The following is a 20,822-nucleotide window of genomic DNA, read 5'->3' as shown; positions in this document are numbered from 1 at the left end:
GCAAAAATAATTGGTATATACGCAATTCTTGCCTTTTCTTTTAGCCTAATCTGAAAGTGCTTTATACAGGCTACCTCTGCACAAACAAGTTTTACATATAATTTTTGTTTTCAAATCCAAAACTCTATTCATTCTAAAAAGCGCTAACTTAGTTCAAAAATTGGTGTTCTAAATTCTGTAATTCGAACTCACAAAAAAAGAAATTCCTTGAGAAACAGCGGTTCTGCTGTCATTAGGGGATTATAAACATTCGATAAAAGAACCTAGAATCCCAGCATTGGGTTATTGTAAAATACAGTATAACTATTTCTATATAAAAAAAAAAACGAAGACACCCCTGCACTATAATTAAATATAGCATCAGGCGTAGCCTAAAACGAAAGCCCGATGCAGACGAGATTGTAGAAAAGGGAACGAGCCACGTTTGTTGTCACTCGTGATTGTTGATTTGTTGTGACCTGTGTGACGGGCTTAGCTCAGAATTTTGAGTCAAAAGCATAGCCCTGAGCCCTGTAATCTTTATATTCCGTTTTGTTTTCTGTCTATAGGAAAAATAACATATCAGTTCATATACACTAGAGCCTAAGCCTATATTTTGACATAAGGATGCCTAACGCTTATCGCGTCAAAAAACAAACCCAAAAACTGCTGGTAAAAGTAGCAAATAAGCCTGGGCAAAGAAAGTTAGACGGATTTTTTGTGTCTTCATCAAGACCGTTACATCCTGTTGTAGAAACAGATAGTAAGGATAATACTGATTCCGATGTCGCTTCTACGGAAGTTGGAGAAACATCAGCTGATCCTAACTCCCCCAAACCGCATTCAACTTCATCATCCTTCGAGTCAAACTTCACCACTATAGTAAGCACTACAATGGATAACGATTTTTGGATACAAGGAGATGAATTTACGCAGGCTTTAAAAAAAGAAAGTGAGAAAGAAGGGCGTTTTTTTCAGGAAGATTGGTTTAAAAAATACAAATGGGTACGTTACCACTTAAAAAAACGGTCTGCTTTCTGCGTTGTTTGTACAGAACATCCACAACTTAATGATCCGTCACCATTTATTCATCGAGACAACGCTACAGGATTTAGAAATTGGAAAAAAGGAGCAAGCAAACTATTTGATCATGCTAACAGCGGATATCACAAAAGAGCCGAAAATGATGCAAAACACGCCATTAGTAGCGAAGGTGTAGATATCCAACTTGACCAACGCTTGAAACATCTTCAGCAGCAACTAAAGCAAGGGCTCATTTCTCACCTGAGCACAATGAAAACCCTGTTGCGACAAGGTTTAGCGATCAGAGGCAAAACAGATGAAGACTCTAATCTGACGCAATTCAACAAAGACAAATCTTTAAACGATTCAGGCTTAGAGCTGCTTCTGAAAGAAAGAAAGTTCTTTTCTCATAGTATTCTTTGTGAACAAGAAGTAAGTATTGTACTCCGAGCAAGAAGACATCTTCTTCGAGAAATAAGGTCTGCTGACTTTTATTCAATTATTTGTGACGAATCGACCGATATATCCAAAACGGAACAACTCTGCTTTTCTATTCGACACTGTGACCACGACTACGAAATAAAGGAAAATTTTATAGGTGTTTATCCATGTACAGAGGGGATATCGTCGGAAGCTCTTTTGAACTATGTTCGTGACTTGCTAATTCGATGCAATGTTGATCAAGAAAAGATGGTAGGCATGTCATTCGATGGCGCTTCATCGATGAAATGCCTTGCAAAACTTATCAAGGAGAAAATTTCACGACATGCGCTATATGTGTATTGTTTCGCTCACCGAAATGAGCTTGTTTTTAAAGACGCTACACCAAAGTCTCCATTGCTTGCTAACGCTCAAGACTTTTGTGAAGATCTGTATGTCTTGATTGGCGTTCCTCCAAAAAGAGTGTTGTTGTTTGATTCTATACAAAAAGACATGGAGGAATGCGAATCTAATGCTCTACGATTGAAAAACCTTTCTCGAACGAGGTGGACTACGCGAGGGTCGGCTGCAGATGTGATCATTCGGAAGAATCCCGAGCTGCAGAAAACGTTGCATGAGATAGCGGGCGACATGAGTGTAACCGCAGAATGTCGCGCTAAATGTCGAGGCTTGCTGAAGAAACTTCAAAGTTTTGAGAATACATTTCACGTTGCATGCTTGCGGGAGTTTTCTTCATTGTTAGAGATAAACTCTAAACGGTTGCAAAGCTCTAGTATCACTGCTGAAGAAGCTTCTGATAGCATTGACAAAGTGCATATTCGTTTGCAAGAAATGCGCTCAGACCAGGGATTTGAAAGAATTTCTACACACGTGAAACAACACGTAGATACTGCAGATGATCAGCAATCAAAAGCAAAGCGTAAAAAAACTGAACCTTTCAGCTTTGGAGAGTATTATGTATATTCTCCCATCCCAGCAAATGCTGATCGGTCGAACTACCGCATGGATAAATTGAAGCAACAGTATTATGAGACAATTGATGCGATTGCAAACGCTTTGAAAACAAGGTTTAACCAGCAAGGTGACCTTGCTATCGTAAGACAAGCGGAAAAATGCTTACTATCGGCTGCAAATGGCGCAGTGATGGCAAAACATGACATTATTAGTTTACAAGAACTAAGTCACTTCAAAGAGCTTGTTGATTTAGATACGCTCTCTGATGAGCTTAAAGAACTGCACGTGCACATCAAACTTTACAACAAGCAGAACACGACGACTTCGCCAATAACGAAGATAACAAAACTATCTACGATATGCAAGGTTTTAAACAAGCAACAAAGCAGCAAAGACTGTCTTTCGGAAATACACAAACTTTTGTGCATTTATCGAACAATCGCGCTCATCTCGGTCAATGCTGAACGCAGTTTTAGCGCCATGAGGAGAGTGAAAACGTGGCTTCGTACCACAATGACAGACAACAGTTTAAACAACCGAATGTTTGCGACTATTCACAAACAGGTGATGTACACCATTGACTTAGAAGCTGTTGCAAATGAATTCATTCGAGCAACCGACGCGCGTAAAATGTACTTCGGATTGGTTTGATATTTATTTATATACAGAAAGTTATACAAATTATCTCGTGGACACATTTTATACTTTGCAGCAGATTGTGGCGCTATGAGCGTGAAATTTATCTTTCGTTTCTTGTTGTTCAAGCTATTTCAATATATTTCATTATCTGTTTCACATTTCGATTTATATGGATAGGGGGAAAAAGATTAACGAACTGCCCAGCATTATCGCTATATCTCATCTTAGAACTTAAAAAAAAAATTGGCCTTTCGACAACAAAAGTGCCCTTTTTTTATAAACTTGCCCCCCCAGTCAAAAATCGTTCCGGCGCCCCTGGCGCGATAACTCATTTTTCAGTTAAGCGATAACGATAGGCTACTTCAAAATACTGCATCAAATATAAGATGATGCAACTGAAACAATATCTGATGCAGTATTTTGAAGTAATGCAAAAATCGTCATAAATCAAGTTTGGTCTTAAACTTTTGGCAAGGACTATATGTACCTTGTGACGTCACAGCGTACAGCGTCACGGCTGGATGCGCGCGAGACCTCGTAAACGGGTATCAAACAAAAGCGGCCTTAGCGAGACGAGGGCAACAAAATTTGAATTTTTTTGCTAAAACGCATGTTGTACACAATGACATCACGCTAAAACAAAAAACTCGCAAAAAGTGAATTTGGGTTTCCCCGCCTTAAAGCAATGGCAGAACGCTGAGTTGTTGAGATAAGAATATTACAATATAGGCACTGTAGGCTATTTGTGGGAATAAAAATATTTGATTGAGGTAGGCTATGTCGCATACGTAAATGAGAAAGGTTATAATGTATTCAGCATAATTTTACCACGCAACTCGATACGCCTATTGTCATGCAAAAACTACTACAAGATGCAAGAAATGTGATGTCGGTCTGCATGTCAAATGCTTCAAGCAATATCATATTCTGCAATGACTTGTTTCAGTCGTCGTCGTCGTGTGAGCGTCTGGGGCTGAGGGACTATCCTTTTACCACCCCAAATTCACGATGTTCCCAGACTACACTGGAAGGCTACTAGAGAGCAGCCATCAGTCTTTGGTTTCATCATCCATGACACGCAGACCTTCCACTCCGTTAGGTGGCTTGAAGATGGAGCAGTCATTGATGATGTGGTCTGCGGTCTGTTCCTCGGCACTACATTCACAGGAGGAGGAAGAGACCATTCCCCTTTGGTGCATGGTTGAGCGGAAAAGCCCGACGCCCGTACGGAGACGGTTGAGGCGCACCCATGCCTGTGTTGGTAGTGTTAGACCGATGGGGTGTGTGTCGGCGTCGGGGATGAACGAATAGAATCTGGTGGCGGTTGACTTCCATTCAGACCTCTATTTATGGTCCGCCCAAGCAGCCGCAGAGATGTCTTGTACATCAGCTTCGTTGATAAGAAGTTGAGCGGCTGGCACGAATGGGTGTCTTCAGTCGACGGGGGTGCTCGTTTGGAAGAGCAGAGATCTTGTGGTGGAGAAGGTGGTTAAGCTCCAGTGCCCGTGGACCGAGGGAAAGAGTGGCTTCTTTGCGACGAAGCTCAGCGGGTTGGATGCCAGCGAGAATGTGGAGATTGTCCAATGGTGTGGGACGCAGGCATCCGGTCACTGTGCGCAGGGTGCTGTTTATGGCTGTGTCGATGTTATGGCAGTGTGCACTGCAGCAACAAACTGGTGCACAGTACTCTGCTGAAAAGTAGACAAGGGCTAAGGCTGCTATACGCAAAGTGTCAGCCCTCGCCGCCCAGCTAGAACCTGCCAGGCGCTTGAGTAGCGCAGCGCGGGATGTGAGTTTCTTGCGCAGTGACGCCAAATGGTGGCGGTAAGTGAGCGATCTGTCCAGATTGTCCTTATCCGATTGTTTCAGTGATGTTGTGTTACTTTGCTAATTTTCATCTTCATATTTTTTGAACTTTCATTTCAATAAAATGCTCGATGACAATAATGACATGACAAGACATGAACAAGACATTTCCCATTTATCACTTTGAGCGATAAGTAAAATGTAATAAGTAACGCTTAAGCATTACGCACAAGAAACTTGTGGAATTTGATAACGGATTTGCCTAGCGTCTTATATGTAGGACGGCTTTTTTCTCAAAAAGTACAAACACAATTAGGAAAAAAATAATTGTGATATGTTTTTTAGGTCGTAAGTATGCAATATTTAAATTTTCCGAAAATTTTTTTAAGTACTTTCACTTTCTGCACAAATGGGTTAACTTTTTAAGTTAAATGGCACTTACGCATTTGGTTATTATTTTTGGATTAAAGTTATATCGCCAAGCTAGAAAAAAATCGATCTTACAGTCTATAGCCGATCTTGTGTTGTTATTGTGTGTGAATTTTGTCTTTTAAACTGAGTTTGTGACGTATAACCGCACGTCTCAAGGCCAGCTCTTGCAAGTTTAGTTAATCTACTCATCTAAAGATTTAATGCGCTTAAAACAGTAAGTTTCATGTTTTGAAGAGAGAGATTTTATTTTTCTACGACAATTACTAAAAACTAACACTTCCAACGAAAAAAGAAAACACAAGAATGATAGTTGATTGTGAGGTGGCGCGAAAGACCATGTTTCCGATGTAAAAGCAGCCTCGTATTGCGACACTTTCACAAACCACTTGCCAATTTCTTTTGCTTCGCTTCAAAGGAATCTGTAGCCTACCACCTGTGCGCTTACATTTTGTAAAATTCACTCGCGATTGCAGCAAAACAACAAGAGCCTTTTGCATGCATTTCATTGCATTGCAATGCAATTTGCAACTCTAAAAATTATTGTGTTGTCAGGGCCGTCGCTGCAGGGGGGCGTGTCCCCTCCCCTGACAACGACCTGTGCACACACACTTCAGGCACCGAAGAAGATCTGGTTTTGATTTTAGTTTCATCAACTAGGTGGCTAGTCAAGTCAAGTCAAGTCAAGTCAATTTATTTTGTTTTAACAGCGCCATATATTAACATATAATCAGAGTAAAATGTAATTGTCAAAACAATGCATTGTACAACTGTTGGTTAGATTATGGCGCAATCAGGATGGTAGCGAAAGACCATAAGCAGTCATCTAGTCAGCCACCACCCCATCACAGTAAATCTAACTACACATTCATACACACTAGTGTGCAGAGGCAGGCACACTACTTCATTGAATAAAAAGGGTTCGCCACTGAGATTGAAAAACAACTACTGTTGGTTTGAATCTGCATTCTCAGACTGAGTAAGCCGAGCATGAAGATTCAAACCAACGACCAAGAATTGACCAACCACCAATAATTAGTGATAGTGTGCTATAATAGGCTACAGCACTTGCGAAAATATTACTTTTCATGGTCCTTCCACTTGTGTGTTGATCCGAAATAAAATTTATCGGCGATAATCAAATATTGCTTTTGGCGATAACGATAACTGAAAAAATAATTGAGCGATAACGATAAACGATATAAATTTATCGCCGATAATTCCCATCACTGACAGTAGGCTACATTTGGCTCCTGATGGTAAGCAAACGTTAAACAACAAAATTGTATATCACTTAGGGTTGCCAGATTTTGTTCCTCAAAATAGTGAACATTTTGAAAGCGTCTGGGGGGCCTCCCCCAGAAAATTTTGAAAAATTACTTTGAATTTGGTGCATTCTGAGAGCATTTTTAACAAAAATGTGGGTATAAATATTCCTGTAAAATGGTGCTGTCTGGTGGCATAGCAAAATGATAAGATCATGTTTTCTTGGGCATTTTTCGGTAATAGAACTATGTCTCTATGTTTTCTTGTTGCTAATTCCTGGCTGAGATATTTGAATGTTTGGTATTGGTAAAACTCGCTCTTTTAATGCAGTTTCGTTTAAAATTAGGTAAACTTTGTTTTAAAGACATAGAGACTGAAAGCATCATTCTCAATATAGTGACGTCACACGCGTGCCAAAGGGGGGGTTGTAACCCCCAAAACCCCCTTCTTGGCTACGCCACTGTCTCAAACACATGCCAAAGCCCAAAATACGCGCAATTGCACCCTTTAACGCATGCCACACGCCTAAATGAGTGCAACAAAGAATTATTGCATAAATAATATGCAAAAATTGTTGCAATACAATATGTGATGTTGTCTGACACAACAATTTGGTTCATAAGTGATACCACAGATGAAAATTAATAAAATTTTACTTTCTTGATCTTCTTTAGCAAGTATAGTGCTCTACTTATCACAGGTTGAATCCAGGTAATTGGCTAGCTAGTATTTTGCAGTGTAGCCTACACAGCATATACCTACTGATGCTAAAATGGCAAGAAAAGAGGCCCACGATTAGAAGCGCGAATTAGAACACTTCTACTTGCTTATGTAACTTAGTTTACTTAACATACTTTTCATGCGACTACTGCCTTCAAGAAAGGTTTGTTTGCAGAAATTTGTTCTTTAAATTCTAAGCAGCTAAAAGGTATGTTAAAGAATACACACAATTCACTTTTAACAGAATAAACAGCTAAACGGTTTCGCACTTTCGCTCATCTGTCCATATGTTCCCCATAACATTGAAAATTCTCTCAACATTGGCATTAGATACAAGGATAGACATTGCATACTGGACAAATTTTAACAATTTAGGTGCAGTTTCTTTCTGAAAGAAGTTAGTCCACTTTTTCCAGCGATGATGTTAACTTATTAGCCACATCACACATGATTGAGTAGCTGGCCTACACAGTCTATAAACGAACAGTTAAATGGCCAAACTTCTAGGCTTTTAGTTGCTCAGGCTAGTGACTTTCAGTTTGTCAGCTACGTAGGCTGTACAACAGTGTACACTCCACTGTTGGACTTCGTGCTGGCCAAGCCTGGCTTTGGCGAAATTACACTGGGGTAGCATATTAGGGGTTTTTCCTCAAAGCACCAGACTCATGTGCTTTTACTCTCTAAGCAGCAGAAGTGGATAGTCACTGGTTAATCCATAGTTATTGGCTAAAATATATTGACAGAATTGTAGACAAAAATTAATTGTCAATCACTATTAGCAAAATAGTTTACAGTGAACATTTACTTAAAATAGTGATTTGTTCACTAAAATAGTGAACATCTGGCAACCCTAATATCACTGCATCTGACTAGTAGGGGAGAGTGGGTATAATTGGGACGCGTTACAACTGGGACACCTGCAATATTTCCCGCGTTTTACATCCAGTCATGCTAACGATCACGTGTTTACGTAAACATCAGTTTCCTTTCACTTGTGTGCAGTTGAGACCATTGTTGTAGCAGCTATTCAACTTAATTCAGTCGCTGTAAGTAGTTTTTGACTGGAAAAAGTTAATTTTTAGGCTTGGCATTATTTTGTAATAGTGCTCGAATTGGAAAGGTATAGGCTATTTGTTTTAGTGAATTGGCTGTGTTGCTTCAGGTATCAGCTTGCATTGATGGTAGTAAAGAAGTCATCTTTTTGCAAGAAAAATGGTAGAACTATAAAATGGCGTAAAAACATCATGCGGGAGAACTGGGACAGGCTGTCCCAGTTCTCCCCGATAGTAGTGCTAGTACTCATCGTAGGGTTAGATCTTGAGAAAGGACACTGGAAAAAGTCTAACTTTGCAGTGTCGCTTAGCCTAAACGTCTGCAAAAGAAGAAACGCATCGCTGGTGATGAAAGCTCAGGTGATGAAGACGTTGTGATGATCATGGCGGATAGCGAAGATGACGAGCTTGAGGAATGTGAAGATCAATCTTTAGATCCCATTTATTTAGTAGGTGTGGATCCGAATGCCTTGCAAATGGGGTCATATGATCTTGCAGAATTTAAAATTGAGAAGGCTCTCAATCCTGTATTCTATGTGGCTCAAGTTGAGGAAACATCTAGTGAAGATGAAGAGGTGATGGTTAACTTTTTAAGGAAAACTAGTAAATTCAACAACAAATTTGTTCATCCGCAAGTCCTTGACTCCCACACTGTTTCTCCACTTGGTATTATTATATTTCTCCATTCTTTCAAAGTCATCTTAGAAAGGAACAATAGGCTACTTCATACCAAGGACAGCATAATATTTGCCGTCAAGTTTGGAGATCTTGATATTCGCTAAAAGATCAAAAATATTTTTTCACAAACATGTTTAAAACATTGCATTTCTATAGTGTGCTGAGTGCTGACTGTTAGCATCATTTTTGTTATTATTGTAATAAAACTAAAAGACAAGCTTCAACAGCAAAATTTGTGTGCATTTTTTGTACTGCCCATTTTACCCCAAGGTGTCCCACTTCTCCTAACACTGTGTCCCAGTTATCCTGCACGTGTCCCAAATATACCCATTTGACTCACTGCTTTCAAATTCAAACCATTCATTTTTCTTTAAACCTATGATTTCATGCAAGCCATAATAGATGAAGGGCATCAAACTCCACAAAATACAAGCGCTAGTAATAAAATCTCGCGAAGCAAAAAATCGTAATTTGCGTTTTTCTAAACCTTTAAAATTTTGTCCCACTTATCCCCAGTCTCCCCAACTGTTAACAGCGGAAGTGTTGCATGGATAAATGCCGCATAAATTTGATCAAAGACCGACTTACAACTCTTACAAGCCAGTTGCATGAACAAAATATTTCGAGGGGCAATTTCTCCTCTGACTACGCCCCTGGTCATACAGCTCAGTTTGTTTTTATTTCTGACCATCACAACCAAAAACAATACGTAGCCTATAATCGTAGGCTATATGCCAAACATAGCAAAGGTGTAGAAAAGGTAGAAGCAACAAAACGATTATAGTTTGCCTATAAATGAAGAAAAATCGACACCGACACAGTTTCTGAAGAACGAACATACCGAATCAAGATTAGGCTTCACATCATCGATTGTGTCCCATTGTTTTCAACTGGATCAAGGGAAACGGAAATATTTACTCGAATCTGGTTTAATCAGGCGAGCTACTGCACTATGAGATACGGAAATCTAATAGAAAACTGTCTTGCATAATTATCTCAGCTGCATTTTTACAGGAGGGCAATTGCCCCCTTGGTTACGTCACTGTTCGCGATGCAAGATCTTTTGGCATCCATGATGGTAGCCTACTATATTTCTTTTCATCAGACTCACCGATATGTTGCACTGTAAACAACATTAAGTTACTCCACTGAATATAGGCTGCAATAAAAGCCACAAAGAACACAACGGACAATCTTCTTTGTACGGTAATGACTCCAATACGTCTTCACTTAAATTACGTTTCGGAAAACGCGCAACCAACGTGTTCAAAATTGCTGCAAACCGATATTATCGCCCAAATAAATCGGCCACAAATAACTGGGTAGGTTACATTAAAACGTTTTGTTGTTCTGGTAGTGTCTTCAATGCTGGATGGTGTTACGCAGACACTCTACAAATTCATTAGTTCCTGATGTAAATACGCGGAAGTTTCTTGGAATACCTATGGTTTGCCACAAACAGTGAACCAGTCTGACTCACGATTTATATTTTGGACTAAGGCGTACTTGAGCTTGGCAGCCCTAAAGTAGGATAAGAAATACTACTGATTCATTGAACCAACTAAGCCAGTACTCAGGAAATTAAGAAAAGGGAAACACCAAATAAACTGTTATACTGTACATAGCGACATTTTCACCAGGGATCATGAGAAGTAACCTTTGGTAGAGAATATCAGCTTCTTTACGATAAAATACAGATAGCTTTCCAACTGTCCAGGTAAAAGACCACTTTTTATGGAAACGCGTGAAGGCTAACAAAAAATAATAAACACGAGAATGCCGCTAGACGCAGCTCCCATTATGCTTGTGGTTGGCCCACCAACGCAGACCAAACCCACACAACCAGCTCGCAACCACTCAACAGCGATGACAAAATCATTTTATTTTCGCATCGAGTTGATTCTACTTCATAAAAACAAAAAAAATGAACAACTCTTGTGATACAAGTTCTTGGCTAAATATTTTATTGAGAATAGCTGAACACCGATCTTCCCGGCAATCAATCGTGGGGATGCAGCCGTGGTTGTATGGGGTGATACAGACGTCAAACAAGTAGTTGATATGATTGATGAAGTGCTTATCCCTGAAGTGAGGGAGTCTGTCATGAAACACAATAACATTGTTCCAAGTGGGTGAGGAGCCCTCAATTACACACCTACAAGTTGAACCACCAAACTTAAAGTTGTTACAGAGCAAGTAGGAAACTATTTATACGTTTCACTAAAAGTTCGTCATTCCAATTTGTGAGGCGTAAAATAAAAAGTCGTCTGCCGAGACGTTAGGAAAGTGAAGTGTGAGCAGCCGCCATCTGAGCCATACTGTGCTAACAACGTACAACAGTCAACGATGCAAGATTTTCGTGGATGTTCATTAACGATGCCTGATTTGATCACCAGCCCCAGGGCCCAGAGGTCTCCAAGCTTTATATTGATCCAACGTCTAAAGTGTAAACCTTCGAGAAACATTTGATATCAACATTCAATGGCATCGTCCATTCGGTGGAAAGTGCAAGGACAAAAACAATACATGAAACAATTCGTCACCATGGCGATGTGCGTTTCTCAGTGATGCGTCGCTGCGGATGAGGTGACATCTTGGAATGAGTGAATTGTTAGAAAGATGGTTTGTTGCTGCAATCAACCAGTCCACGGAAGGGCGCCACCATCAAGACATATATTGGTACAGCGAAGGTAGTGGAGAAATAAGATAATGTCGGCAGTGTAATGTATTACAGGGTTGCCCAACCTACGCGTAGCAACACGAAACAATTTTACTATGAGTCCACATAACGCGCAGCATCTGACCTTTAACGTTACAATTTTGTGTATTTTGAGTGGCACTGTGTGGGAATTTGCAGCTTGTTGGGCCACCGGAGTCCATAACGTGAATAAATAGCGTTGAATAAAATTAGCAAAACGTTAAACCGCTGTCGTATTCTCACAAAACGACGTTTGGTTTATATTTTCGACCAACTTTGATGATACATCAGTAAAACCGTAAATTAAGCAACTGCGCGATGGAGCGGTCCACATTGTGCTTCCTTCAAAATTTAGTTGGTGCGAGAACAGTCAAAATTGAATAGCGACATTCTGTTCACGATTGTGGGGAGCGCTCCGTGCGAAGTTGGGCAACACTGCTGTGGGGTGACGTCAGCTGCAACACGTCGTAAACTTTTAACATGATCTTAGATAAAAAAATAAAAATAAAAAACACTACAGTGTAAACAAACACAGGAATGCAGACGTTGTCACAATGTTTAATTACATTAAATTGATGTATGGTTCTCTACCACAAGTTCTTTCTGGGTACGTGACATTGGACACTGTCCATTCATCGACACCATCCTTCTAACTCCCTTGCATTTACTGTTCCATTGATCAATATCTCCCTGGAGCATAGAAGCAGTGCAGGTTAGGAGAATCTCAACCGGCACTTCCTCCAACCGGACTTGGTGGAGCAGTGTGAAACTTGTCTGACGAGTTGGATGAAGAAGAACCCGTGGATGTTGGAGATTTGTCGTTCCATGTCAGTCCTCTGCTCGAATCGGGTTGGTTGTTGCTCCATGAACCATCGTTGGGTGACTTACCATCTCCAGGATGAGAAGCAGGAGCTTCCATAAGCCGGGTATGATAAGAACTTGCAAGAAGGGGTTTTGTGGTGTCATACTGCCGGGGAGTGCTAGCGCTGCTGGATGATGGGCTATCAAACTGCTTCATGGTGGAGTTTGATGCTTTCAGAGTGGAATCACTGTCAGTATCCGCGCCAGGAAGATCCACATGTAAGGATGTAGCATTGTCTCCAGATGCTTGGAAGTCATCAGGTGTTGTCAAGCTTGTCTTGGCATCAACTTCATCGAAAGGTTCTTCATTAGAAAAGATATCGGTGCTTTTTTCAAAGTCATCACTTCCAAGTCTACTGCTCTCTCCGACCTCCCCGTCAAACACACAGTCTTCTGGAAGGTCTATCTCCAAGAACCATGTTCCCCTCTGTTTGTCCCGACGGATGGAGTTGCACTTGATCATGCGATCGTTATCGATTTTGACACGGATGTTTTGTGAAGGGATCGACTTTGTTCGTTGAGGAGGTTTCCTCTGGTGATCTTCATCAGCTGGAGGAGTGGTAACGTTATCAATGAAGTCGATGGGAGAACTCAACAGCGGGACGGAACCTGTGGAAAAGTTTACAAGATGTACTCTCCTGATAGCATAGCCACACCAGCATTCAAACGGTTCATGGAAGGCGCCTACGTACCTTGCTCATACGGGAGAACCTTAGCCACCTTCTTTTGGAGAGGCGGGTTACTTTCCTGGGACAACGATAGATGAGTAGGTTTCGCAACTGCAAAGCATTGTGACGTGATCAAGCACATGCGATGATTCTTAGAAGAAATTAACTGAATACAAAAAAAAAACATTACTAACAGTAAACATGCATGCCAAATGGATATAACGGCTTCATAGGGACGATGGAGACAGCCTCTACGTAGCCTTCCCTACAAATAACTTTGACCAGAGCTAACAAGCACCAGAAGTGAAATCAATGTCTTCACCACGTCACACGACAACCGTACTTGAGGAATGCAAAGTGATATGGCTCTTGATGTCTGATCACCATCACTTTCTATTTGTTCCTCGAGGAAATACTACCTTCCTATTGGTCGGCCACACACGAGGTGCAAACGTATATTTGACATCAAAGACGTTAACCAATCCACAGCACCATCATTCAGGGTTCCCAATAGAATGAAATTCAATATTGACAGTTGAGATTGGTAATCGGCAAGGACGTGGCAGTGGACAAACTAACAGTCCACATCCACCCAGCTCGAGCATAACTCAACTACTGCTATAAATACGTGAAGAACCCGGCTATGTAAATTGAGAAAGTAAAATGCAACATTCCCACATTTGCATGAGGAACTCAAGGCCTTGTAGCAAGTTTCAGGCTAAAATAAAAAGTAGAACATCACATCACATAAAACAAGTACCGAGTCAACCAGCCCATACCAGCAGTGTGGTGTCAACCAGCTGACACCATCTCTGTGGTGTGAACCAACCCACAACATCAATATCTTACTTTCTTGGATCAGATTGACTTTCTCCTCCTGAGTCACGTCATCAGCGGGAGAGCGGGTATCTGACGTGAAATTGCTGTTGTTGGTGTTTACGTAATGCACACTGTCAGTGACGTCATCGCCGTGCCTATGTAGGAATATGTTTAACAATCGCGCCAAAGGATAAAGTGGAAGACTGTAGTCGCAAGTATGAATGAATGTGAGATGGCGGAAAGCATTAATCGTTGCTTGTAAGCGTGGTTCAACTTCCACCACATTCCACTACTTTTAATTCGACTATACGTCTATCAACCAACAGTACAAAAACAGTGGAGTAGGTCGCAAAACGTCAAGGTTACCTTTTAGCACGGAGATCGTCGGGGTTTTTTTTGGGGTTCTTCGTGGCCGAATGGAAGCTACAGCAGTCCTTCTTCCATATAAAGAAGTAGAAACAGGCCAGAAAGATAACCATCAAGAAAGACATCGCAAACACAACTGCAACAAATCGACGTCATTTAGAGTGCGGTTGGCAGGGTCAGTGCCCCGTAGTGAGAGTTTGTGTGACCTGTGCAGTTAGTTTCTCAATTGCTTCATTACCGGAGTTTGAGCTTGCATAAAAAGAAAAAGATACAAATTTGAACTTGGGCTGCTAGTGATACAAACTAACATTTTGAGGGACATGAAACAGTCTATCGAGCAATAGTAGAACCAATCAATGCGTCGCGAGTAAATCGGTCGAGCAACTTATTCAATTTCACATCCGCCGCCCGCCAGTATGGCTGCTCCAGAAAGCCATCAACTAAGATATTTTCAGGTAAAATTTTGGCAACAAATTTGTTAACAACGAACTTACTTCCAAAAATACCTCCAGCAGTTAGATTGCTTGCAAGGGTCGTTTCGATTGAAGAGTCCGTAACGGAATCATTCCCGGTGGCTGAAAGATGGGTGGTAAGTACTGGGGATTCTGAAATGCCACCACTAGTCAACTAATAGGCTAAACATAACCATGGCACTGATGATACAATAAACAACTACACAGATCAAACTAGCAAGTCGTGAGCGTTTCAATTATGTGTGAGCTGTTATCGGTACAGTAGGTGAGTTGGCAAACTGCTTGAAGATGATGATGTGTAAATATGTCTTAACATGATAAGTTGGACATAATATTTTACAACTCTATTCACTCGAATTCGAAGTTCAACATTACATAACTATGAATAAGCGTCAATTGCAACGAACCTGTTGTAGATGGCGGGGTGGGGGGTGGAACTGTGTTAATGTGATCGGTGAAGGTAGAGGCCTCAATGGCCACATGAACCCCTCTGAGAGTGTAGGTGGCCACATAGCGCCCCACATCCCCCGCATTGAAGTTGTTGATTTCCAACTTCTTTTCGCCAGTGATGTGGTACTTCTCCGTGTCACCTGTCACAATACACAAAGCGTCATATACCTGACGAATACACAAGACCAAAATCTACCTGACGAGACACAAAACGGCAATCTAAAGGGCGCCGGTTCGACACCGCTCAAGAGCATTCGGCTGTGTCTTTGGCACGACACTTAAAAGCATGCCTAAAGGTGGACACGAAGATTCGCTTCCTTGCCTTCCCGTCCACTTAATCTAAATCTTCAATCACCTGGCATAAGCCAGGATACAACAAACAAAAAAGATACGTGACTTCGGAATAACTGCTTACGTCAAAACATGCGAACGCAAGTGACTGCTAGCCGCCATGTTGACATGCGGCATGCTGAGAGAACTGTGTTGCAATGGCAAGATCGTGAAGCGAACATGGTTACCGGGAATGTTGGAAGTTGCCCGATATCAACCCAGACCATCAAAGCCACGTACGCGCTTGCACTATTCGTTGCAACGTCATTTTCATATAGGTTCGTTTAACATAGTTCGTAATTGTCACTTATCGAGACCAAAATTCACAAGGTGATCAAGAAGAGACTATTTGGTTTTTATCATGTTAAATCATGTGTTGCAGTTGGGCTGTTTGTTTATGGTTATTAGAAATTCTTGTTACTTCATATGGAATTGGTTAGTTTGTCTGGTGCTGTGTCAAAAACGCGTGAATTTACTCCGTTTTTTTTTTTTTTAGTTTTGTTGTCGTTTAATTGACGTCATGGCGAAACGACTTCTCGTCCAAACTTAAACAACAGTTCAGTTGAAAGACTTTTATGCAGTGGACAACTTTCATCAGCGGTTCGCATTCGTTTTTATAAAAACAAAACTGCACGAAACAGTGCGAAAAATAACCTCATTATCGGGTGTTGGAAGTAGCTAAAGCATAAAACTCTGTCTTGTTGTTGTCTATCTTATCTTACTGTAAGATAATCACAATAATGTTTGACAACAAAGGTAGTTGTAGATTATTAGCTTAATTATGAGCTTAATGAACGGCTCATGTGATGGACTTTCACAACTACAATTATTTCCACCCGGACAGCAAATCTACCGTTTTTTACATTGATTCAACGTCTGCACACGTTGATTCGTTGAATCTTGCTGTCTCCAAGCCAGCCTTTTTTGCGTTGCTTCAAATTAATTCTGGATTAAAAAGATTTGGACATTTTGGTTAGTTTAAGCTGCAGGAGAGTGTACAAATTGCTATCTTACAGTGCTGCCAGTGATAAGCACAGTGCCACACATGAACGAACGTGATAATAACAAAGTATCAACTGTTTAAGAGCTTGTCTCAACGTCACAACAGAACTAATCATTGACCACTCAGTGTTTGCGCAGTCAAGAAATTGATGGCTTATCGCCTACTTGGAATCTGTTAATGTTTAACACAATTTATGAAGGGTGACAAACTCTTGGTTGTGCTTTCCTGGCAACAATCACCGCTGCCGGGAGAGGCAGAGCTGCCTGATCATCCATCCGTCGGCATTATGGGTTGCAACAGACAGGATGACCGGGAAGTTCGAAGCGAAACCTTCGTCTACGAATACAGACAGATTTAGCTGACGTACCTTTAATCTCCTCGGCTGGTTCAACGATGTGGTTGCACCAGGTGACGTCAATGAGGGGGTTGAACACCTGCTTTCCTATACCAGCGGTCACGCCGGTGTTTCGGACTGAAAAGCAACGCCACAAGTCAACAACGAGGTCCACAGAACGTCACGTTAGGAACTGAATTTATTATTACCGAAGGATTTTGCATGACTTGAAGATTTACAGCAAAGTAATTACATTTTGTTGCCAGTAGTTGGGATGTATGGAATGTACAATTACATCTGTGCTTAAATGCATTTCCGCACTTCGATGAAATTGTTCTGGCATTTCGTAGCAATTACGCATTCGGGTTAATGAGGTTCATTAGTCATTACACTATCTTGTACGGTGGCTGCACGCTACTACGAGGATCAGTTGCCCTTGTTAGCAACAAGTACGATCACCTTACACAACTGTCTTTTTAGAAATGATTCAAAATCTGGCAACGTTGAATTGATGTAGAAAGAACAATTTGTTTATTGGCTGCACAACACGCTCGAACTCCGTGTTCCTTGACACGGAGTTCTTGACACGTCACTAACCGGGTTCTTGAATTTCGTTGACTTCAACCTCTCCACACACATCCGCGGATACCGCTCCAATGGATTGGAAAAGAACGGATGAGTTGTGAACGGAGTAGCGGATATCCGCGCATCGCTGTAACAACAACTTCCGTTAATACGATGATCAATAACGTTGTTTCAACAGCGTTTTGACGTTAAGACAAGGTAAGCAAAGTTCCCAGCCGATGACAAACCTTAATATGATTGTCCCAAGCACACATGGGGTCACGTGACAGCACACACATGCGGCAGGGATCGCAAAATGGACACGATTTCGTGTAAAGCTCGCAGTTGCCAGTGGCCACCTGTAGAAAGATATATGCAAATTATAAAACAAATCACCACTGGTCGCTTAAAAATAACGAAAGTAAATGACAATTTTTCAGTCGGAGGATTGTTTGCACAATAAAATCACAACCTTCCCTACTATGCGGAACAGATTTCGGGCGAGGTTAACCACGCAATCCCCTACTTTGACTTGCTACGATGCCAACGTGAGATGTTGCCGACAAACCTGCTTCAGCTCACTGGCGGTCTGCACATACAAGTTGTTGTGTTCCGACGACAAGATCATGCCGGTAATCTCCATATCGAACAACTTGTACTCCGCCAGCTTCACTATCTCCACGTCGACGCTCTGGACAAACAACAGCTTGGTGACGTCACAAGTGCTCATTGTGAAGGTCACTATCGAGCTAGTGAGCAGATGCTATCGATTGCCAGCAATACACATGACGCACTTTCAACTTACATCAGACCAAATGAAAAACTGATTTGCGTAAACCGACGAAATAAAAACGCACAAGTGTATTTGTAGACTTCACGTAAAAGTTGATGCATCCATACCTGACTTTCATTTGGTCGGGCTGTGAAAGAATGGGGTCAGATAGCTACGTTTTGTTGTTGTTTTGTACCAACATCGACTAATTCCCAGGCTTCATGTTTTTCCACATCAATTGAAAGATGTTTGGTTATATTATAATATTTCTTGATCACAAACTTATGTTGATCACTTGATGACCAATACTGCAAGTGTTAGTCATATTGTTTCTTTGTTTGGCTGGTGATGGTCTCATTAAACTTGAAATTAAATTGCTTGTTTTTACATCACAAACCATCATTTTTTTAAATGGGTGCGATGCCGAATTAAATGTGGTATTTGATTTTAGTGTCTGCCAGCTTATAATTCCGTGTAACTTGAATTTGGAAACATAAGGTGGAATCATTTGCATCAGATCTCGCGATTGCGATGAATAATCACAAAAGCGGAAAACTTTCAAGATTTGTGAATGAAGTTGAGATTTTTCCTCATTTGTCATTTTTGTGTGATTTTTTTATGCGACTTGTCGAAATCTGCCGTTGCTACTGCTTAGACAAAGCTGTCATGCTTGTAGATAGGGAGCATAAACAAGCAATACAGGCATATGCACAATTGCGCATATAATTAAGCTCTGTTTAGAGAACATACACACCATTTGTTGATCTGATGCTAGTATCACAATAGTGGAAAGTAATAGCACAGCAATTTGTGTTTTGTGAAAATCCAATGATAACAAAATTGAAATTTTACAGTAGTATTTTTTATGATTTCATACCGAGTGGGACCCCTGGTAAATGACACAGTCCTTCCAAAATAGCCCCACATCCGTGAAAAAAAACGTCAAAATAATCGTTATCGTTCGATTTTTTAAATCTTCAATTATCCAGCTTCACCAGCTATCTTCAATATTTAGCTACTAGCATGCACATTGTACAGTAGTCCTCAAGCTGGCACAATACCAGGACTAGACCTATTTACGCAGAATCTACAACTCAGTTTAGAATAATATTTTGAACAGTTGCATAAGTTTGAACAATTGCTTTTGAAGTAAACGTCTGAAGAGTACAATGGGATAATATACAGCAGTTTATGTAAAATTGGTGTGCTCTCTGCGACCCCTGAAGTTCGTTACGCGACCCCTGCGAAGCCGCAAAGCCCAGTTTGGAAAGCCCTGACAGAGAGGCCATGTCCCAGCCAGCAAACAAATCCACTTTTACATTGCTTCAATATCTTGTCATCAGTAGACGTTGATTCAATGTAAAAGGACACTGGTTTGTTGGCTGAGAAACATCAGGACAGTCCACCAATAAGCCGACTGCAATCAGCGACCAAGCGTAAAGATTGGGTTAGTTTTGCGTCGATTTTAATATATATAAATATTTTTGTTTTGGTTTTATATGGCATCGATTTATCTTGAAAAAAGTCATTTGCGTGAAAATGTGATAAAAATAATCGAGTTGCATGAAATTCGTAAAAGCGAAACAGATAATAATAAACAACTCTCAATAATGTAATCTCAACAATCAGCTCACAGCAACGAAGTCGTAGTGAGGCACACACCCTGCAAGTACCTTCAATACAGGCAGAAACTTAAAAACTTTCCCCGACTTGGTGGCCATGAATATGACGTCATAGTGCTTCCCATCTACGGCGCGAACCTTCTGGACGGCAATCTGTGAATATCGGGGTCAATCAGTGTTGCATTCAATGGCGGATGTCTGATACATGGGATTGGTACGCATGACACTTGCACTGCATTAGCTGGCACACCACTCTGGGTGCGATTACCAGATTTGGTAGATCTAGATTCTAGAAAGTTATCCCTCAAGTCCAACCTTTGCATGTTTAGTGCGCAACTTGGGAAATACTTGCGGTAAATTGCGATGATGTGAAGGTTACATTGAGGAGGATCAGGAAGTCTTGGTAACAATTGCATTGGGAGGGTGGAGTCGGATACTTAAACTGGTGAATGCTTCAATTGTAGCAATTGTATTGGTTTGGCGTAGGTGATCAGAGCCATTCAACACGGCTTCTACATGTATTTCGCACATTAACCTCACCTTGGTGATGCGCTCGTTGTTAAGGGTGAACAGGGGACCTCCCGGACCCACGGTGGGTACGATGGGAGTGTCCACTAAAGGATGCTCCAGCATGAATGTCACTAAGTTTGAACCAAAACTTTCCGTTGTCGCGTTGGCAACGCCCCCCATGCCTGGGTAAGGGCATTCCCCGGGTGATGGGTTTTGAGGAATCTGTAAAATCATTGAAGTTACGTTAATAAATATTCAGTTGGAAAGTGCATATAGCCAGCAAATGTGCTTTTCTATATGCTGATTTAGTCTGCAGCCGCTAAAACAATACCTTATTTTAATGCGTCACCAATACCAGGGTGGCG

The 20,822-nt window shown here is 41.1% G+C and overlaps 2 protein-coding genes across 2 annotated transcripts in view; one reads left to right on the top strand and one right to left on the bottom strand.

Annotated features, from left to right (window-relative positions):
- Positions 1-606: 606 nt before the first annotated feature.
- Positions 607-3,048, top strand: LOC145787269 (zinc finger MYM-type protein 1-like). Its single transcript, XM_082598979.1, has 2 exons — positions 607-2,763; positions 2,962-3,048. The coding sequence occupies exons 1-2, from the start codon at positions 607-609 to the stop codon at positions 3,046-3,048; spliced, it is 2,244 nt and encodes a 747-aa protein (XP_082455105.1).
- Positions 3,049-10,852: 7,804 nt separating this feature from the next.
- Positions 10,853-20,822, bottom strand: part of LOC145787967 (semaphorin-3F-like) — a 29,338-nt gene continuing 19,368 nt past the window's right edge. Inside the window, exons 9-20 of the mRNA XM_082599806.1 lie at positions 20,488-20,679; positions 19,999-20,100; positions 18,122-18,244; positions 17,802-17,912; positions 17,587-17,701; positions 17,023-17,127; positions 15,280-15,462; positions 14,894-15,004; positions 14,400-14,535; positions 14,064-14,188; positions 13,239-13,325; positions 10,853-13,155 (exon numbers count right to left, since the gene is read on the bottom strand). Coding sequence (XP_082455932.1) covers positions 12,410-13,155; positions 13,239-13,325; positions 14,064-14,188; positions 14,400-14,535; positions 14,894-15,004; positions 15,280-15,462; positions 17,023-17,127; positions 17,587-17,701; positions 17,802-17,912; positions 18,122-18,244; positions 19,999-20,100; positions 20,488-20,679 — 2,136 coding nt within the window. The 3' untranslated portion in view covers positions 10,853-12,409. The remainder of the gene's footprint in view (positions 13,156-13,238; positions 13,326-14,063; positions 14,189-14,399; positions 14,536-14,893; positions 15,005-15,279; positions 15,463-17,022; positions 17,128-17,586; positions 17,702-17,801; positions 17,913-18,121; positions 18,245-19,998; positions 20,101-20,487; positions 20,680-20,822) is intronic.

The sequence above is a fragment of the Aplidium turbinatum genome, chromosome 18, assembly GCF_918807975.1.
Source record: "Aplidium turbinatum chromosome 18, kaAplTurb1.1, whole genome shotgun sequence".
Taxonomy (NCBI): domain Eukaryota; kingdom Metazoa; phylum Chordata; class Ascidiacea; order Aplousobranchia; family Polyclinidae; genus Aplidium; species Aplidium turbinatum.
Note: the sequence above shows the minus strand (reverse complement) of the source record. Positions and strands in the feature narration are given on the sequence as shown.